Genomic DNA, 5,266 nt, shown 5'->3' with positions numbered 1-5,266 from the left:
TTCCTTCTTTCTCTTTGACACCAACCAATCGAAGAATTTGTCCTCTTTTGTTCTTTATTTCCTTCCAAATCTCTTGTTACGCGCATTTGCTACGGATCAATTGTATTTGAAAATTCAACCCCGTCAGAGAATCGAGGTGATTCGCGAGACACCCACGCGGTCATCCTTTTTGTGACGTCATTCGTCCGACGTAACGCAAGAGAACAATCGTCTTTAATCGTTATTTATCGGTCCGTTATCGCATTCTATTTTATCGGCGAATATAGTCGCGCTCGCGATTCAATGTATCTAAATAATTTCTATTTCGATGAGATTTTTTGTAAAGTCTTCCTTTTTAGAATAGTTTATTGTTTCTCCATTCGACCGATGAAAAAAGTAAAACAACATTAAGCCGTGCGCAAACATTCAACCGTTTCTAACCGCGCGCGCTGCTTTACTGCAGGTGGTGGGTGCAACTTCCCCTTCGTTTGATTGCTTCCCCTTCCACAAAGTTAAATATACGAGGCGCAGAAAATGCAATGCTCTCCCTTGCATATGTGAGCTACATAATAAATATATATATAACGTATTGCGCATGCGCGAATCGGCGACATGCAATTGGCTATTATCTTTTTTAACTTTCCACTCATTCACTTTTTGCTATTCGATTAGATTAATATGGGCCGTTCGTTTGCCTATATTTTTTTCGAACTATTATCTTAAAAATGTCATTTTGATGTAATGGATTCCATGTAATAGACAATATTGTTCTTTCGATAAATTATCGTTCATATTAATATTTTATTTTGCAACCATTCTTTGGTTATCATCGTTGGAAGTTTATTATTAATATTTATAGCGGCTAAAAGAAATATTTTTAGTTTACTTACATCGCTTCCATCGGTTTACAAGCGTTATAATATAATATAAGTTCTGAAAGCGTTACGAATTTACAATTAACGAAGAGGTTGACGGAACATCTAAAAACGATACGATCAATTGGTTAACTTCATACTGTTTAGTTAAAGCTTCATTCAATATGACGAATTATTTTTTCGATTTTTACTATATTTCTTGCAATTGAAATCTTCGGTTTTATTTCACTTATTACGATTTTATGTTTATTTTAGCTATTTATGTTCACAATGTATACATCTTTTTAAGGAACGAAGAACTTAGCGAAATTCGCATAAATTATTATAAATATGTCTGGCTCTGTTCATTGATTTTTTCCAGATCGTATATTTTTGTTTTACAACATTTATTTACGCTTGTTATCTAGGAGCTTGATGAAATTTTACAGAATATCCACCGCTATTTGGATCTTTCTGTAATTCAAAATTATTTGTGGAAAGACCAAATGGTTTCAATACCATATTACCAAGGTCTTTTAATTTACCCAACATTTCTGCCTTCAGTTTTTCATTTTTTTCATGTATTAAAGGTGGTAACCTCTGAAATAATGTAAAAGTTATAATAAATCATTTTTATGGTAGTCGGAATGGTAAAGTATATGTAACTTACTCTAACTGCATAATTAGCTTCGGTATGACTAGAATCAAACGTTAAAATCTTTTTATAATCTTCTAAAGCTTCATCTAATTTCTCTGTTTCTTCGTATAATTGTGCTCTCCTTACGTAAGCTTTTACATAGCTTGGATTTAATTCAATTGCTTTTGTACAATCCAATATAGCTGATTCTTTCTCAGCCTACAAAGATACATGATAAATTAATTTAATATATACTAAATAAAATAGAAAAAAAATGAATAAAGAATCCTAACCAAACATTTTATTTTAGCTGCTGCTCTATTAGAATACAAAATAGCTCGTTCTTTACTATACATTAAAGAACATGTTTGTAAACCTTGCGTATACAGAGATATAGCTTTCATATATTCTCCATCTTTAAAAAAAGTATTGCCTTCGTTTTTAAGTTTTTCAGCTTCATCTTTAAAACTCTGTAAACAATAACACACATTGTAATCATTTAAATTAAAAAAATTATTCCAAAAGAAAAAGAAAGTGACTAACTTCTTTCTCTGCTTCACTGAGGTTTTTATCCCTTTCTTCAAGAAATTTTTCATCTATCGAGTCTCCAGCAGCCTTCTTACAATCTGCATTGTCATTCTTTTCGTTATTATCCGGATCATCATTATTAATTATATCTTTCAAAGGTTCCTCTGAAAAATTATTTTTATTTCTTTCACTCGATTGATATTGAATTTCTTTGGCCATTGAAATTTCATCTTCTTTTATACAGGAACTTTCCAGATCTTTCGTGAGTTCCTCTATGATTTCTTCGTTAGTCTTTACGTTTTCACATTTGTTATCCATATTTATATTTCTTATTTTTTTCAAATACGTTTTTTGTTACAAGGTCAATATCGTTATTACGTCTACAACGATTGAAATTATCTGTCAAACGAAATAAAGATTGTTCGTGTTGACGATTTCGTTTAATTCAACATGCTACCGACAGATGATGCACTCTACCACATTAAAGCGTAATACTCATGATTGTGAGAATCAGAGAATTGACTTGACGCAACCTAATGTCGCCTTTATTGCCCTCTGTTGGAGATTACTAAAAATAAAACATAAATATAAAAATAACAAAAGTGCAAATCACCTGTTTTATAATTGATATTTAAACGTATTTACGATTTAAAAAATATTAATGACGATACGATGGCAGTCTAATACATTGTTGTTGTAAGAACTAAATGTATCGACTGAGACAATGTCGCCACGTACAAAATATCTCTAATCAATTACTGATCGATTTATAGGAAGAGGGAGCCACGAAAGAAAGGTAATAAATAAGTTCGAAAGATAATTTTCCATAATTTTACTTCTATATACATTCATAATTATTATATTATCGTATACATTACTTCTACATTCGTAATTATTAGATTATATTAATGGAAGACTCGGATAATGGAAAATATGAATATTTTATATTTTGTATTGATATATTTAGTTTTCATTCTATAACATATTCTTAATGCATGGCTTATAAACAATAAAACGACATAAAATTAAAGGGTAGAGATCCATTTATATAGAATCATGTCCCGGCCGTGCATCGGACTCGAATTGATTTCTATAGTTTTATATGTAACAGTTTATACGTAATCCATAGCATGTCCCGGATGTACTCCGTTTACATTTACTAGCTATAGACATTTTACTTATTTACTGGTCTCTCCACAGAGGGGCACGACCATAGCACGGACTTGTATAAACGCTTTCTTCTTATATAATCTTATCTCATTCGTACATGATAATGCTATGATGTCTAATTTCAAATATATATATTATATTATATTTATATTACCTGTATATATAAATATTCTGTATATAAAATAATTTGTAGTCGTTAATGAAATGTCATTTTGTTATTTACAAGTTGTCTAAGTTGGCTGTGTATTATAGAATAAAAACTAAAGATAAAAATAAGATAAATCATAAATATTTATATTTACCATTATTCGAGCATCTCATTATAATAATATGTATAGATCTTATGACTGAAATTGTTTAAAATTATCTTTTTACTTTATTTATCTTATTTATTTTTGAGTTAAATATATTTTAAATATATTTTTATCGCTGCATTTATATGAAAGTTAGTTTTTGGAAGTTCTTTTATCGAAACTATTCATTTTGTAGACGTAATGAAATATCTATTGTTTTGTTTTATTTAATCGCAACTAAATTATCTGCATTATCGATTTTACTAGTTGAACTTGTATCTCGACAATGTCATTACATTTGGGTCTCTAGTTTGGTAAAGGAGTTGCTTCGAAGAAGTCATCATTTCACGAGTATCCATATATTAAAGGTGGATGATAATTTGGCGTAAAATTATACACATAAAGTATGTAAAAATATCATTGATGGCATTAATGAAACGAAAAATATGAATTAATGAAATATTAAATCTACCAAAAAGTGAATTAGCAATTTTAAGGACGTTAGTGTCGTTTTATCGAAGAAAAATTCAAAAATTTCAATAGTCAAAAAAAAATTAATAGAAATAACATTATTGCTTATATATTAATAAAAAGTACCAAAATTTTTTATTTTATTTTACTATAAAAACGGATAAAACTTTTCGATAAATCTGATTATTTTTCATAAAACTATTTTCCAGGATGATGTAATTATTCGATGATGTAATGCACGAATTAATAACGTGATGAGTATTTTCAACAATATGGAACATCTATAATCGATGTATTTTACACATAACATATTGAATTTTATATGTAAAAAGATCATATCTCATCCAACTATTAAAGATATTTTTGAATTGGTAAAAACAGAAAAGTTCGACATTATCGTGCAAAATGTTAATTTGGTGAACTGTTTCTACGAATTATGGAAGGTACAATTATCCTTTATCGATTAATTTATCGATTAATTATTATTGTTATTATTAAAATAAAATATATCTCTATAACATTACGTATTTTTGAAGTTATATAGATAATTATATTTGTATCTTCTAATCCTTTGCGGACGAATAGTGGCAAAAAATAATTTTGTTACGTTTACCATCACTGATAATATTTTCATATATTATATTTCCCTATTTCGCAATAATTTTTTATTCTATTATAATATATTATGTATATAATATATTTCTTATCTTGTCTTGTATTGCAATATGCAATATCACTGAAAGTAGCGCGGGAAAAGCATTATTTCAATTTTGCTTTGATTAGAAAGACTAAATATTGTTTCATAAAATTATTATTAGCAATTTTATTTAGTATTGTTATATTAATATAAAATATATCATATAGGAAGAAAAATGAAAATTTTATTGATAATAAATGTATTAGCAGTAGTAAAGAAGATGAATTTGTATTTGGTCTTTATGAAGATAAAAAAAAATGTAGAAGTATACATTCTCCTGACAATACTGATAGATGTTATTAGGAAAATAGAATAATAGGTAGTACTATACAGTAACTATATGGTGAAATTGTTCCTCGTGAAAAACGATATTGCATATCTCGATATATATTTATACAAAGAATATATCAGACTGAGAAGTACTTATGGTTCAAAGTTTTCGCTCGCAAAGAGTTAAGTTCGATTTCATTTTTTCACTATAAAATTAATCGTTAGTTCATAATCGAAAATTAATTTACTAAATGTAACTTATATTTAGCTTATATTATAATTTATATTTAGTATAATATATTTATACTATTAATTTCATATATAAAAAATTATATTTATATATAAATAATTATATATGAAATTAATA

General features: G+C 27.7%; 2 protein-coding genes and 1 long non-coding RNA gene across 4 annotated transcripts in view; 1 reads left to right on the top strand and 2 right to left on the bottom strand.

Annotated features, from left to right (window-relative positions):
- Positions 1-607, bottom strand: part of LOC124950386 (probable sodium/potassium/calcium exchanger CG1090) — a 7,819-nt gene extending 7,212 nt beyond the window's left edge. For both annotated transcript variants that reach the window (XM_047496994.1, XM_047496995.1), the window contains exon 1: positions 1-607. This exon is cut by the window's left edge and continues 592 nt beyond it. The gene's annotated coding sequence lies outside the window, so the exon portion shown is untranslated.
- Positions 608-760: 153 nt separating this feature from the next.
- Positions 761-2,478, bottom strand: LOC124950392 (tetratricopeptide repeat protein 1). The gene is made up of 4 exons (XM_047497012.1): positions 2,014-2,478; positions 1,764-1,940; positions 1,504-1,689; positions 761-1,433 (listed from the first exon to the last, which is right to left on the bottom strand). Exons 1-4 carry the CDS (start codon positions 2,314-2,316, stop codon positions 1,254-1,256), a joined length of 846 nt encoding a protein of 281 aa, XP_047352968.1. The 5' UTR covers positions 2,317-2,478; the 3' UTR covers positions 761-1,253.
- A 187-nt stretch (positions 2,479-2,665) lies between these two features.
- Positions 2,666-4,354, top strand: LOC124950397. The gene is made up of 3 exons (XR_007101354.1): positions 2,666-2,794; positions 3,729-3,865; positions 4,142-4,354. It is a non-coding gene; the product is annotated as an uncharacterized LOC124950397 (long non-coding RNA).
- The last annotated feature ends 912 nt before the right edge of the window (positions 4,355-5,266 follow it).

Source organism: Vespa velutina, chromosome 7 (assembly GCF_912470025.1).
Source record: "Vespa velutina chromosome 7, iVesVel2.1, whole genome shotgun sequence".
NCBI lineage: Eukaryota > Metazoa > Arthropoda > Insecta > Hymenoptera > Vespidae > Vespa > Vespa velutina.
The sequence above is the reverse complement of the archived record's forward strand: the minus strand, read 5'-3'. Positions and strand labels throughout refer to the sequence as shown.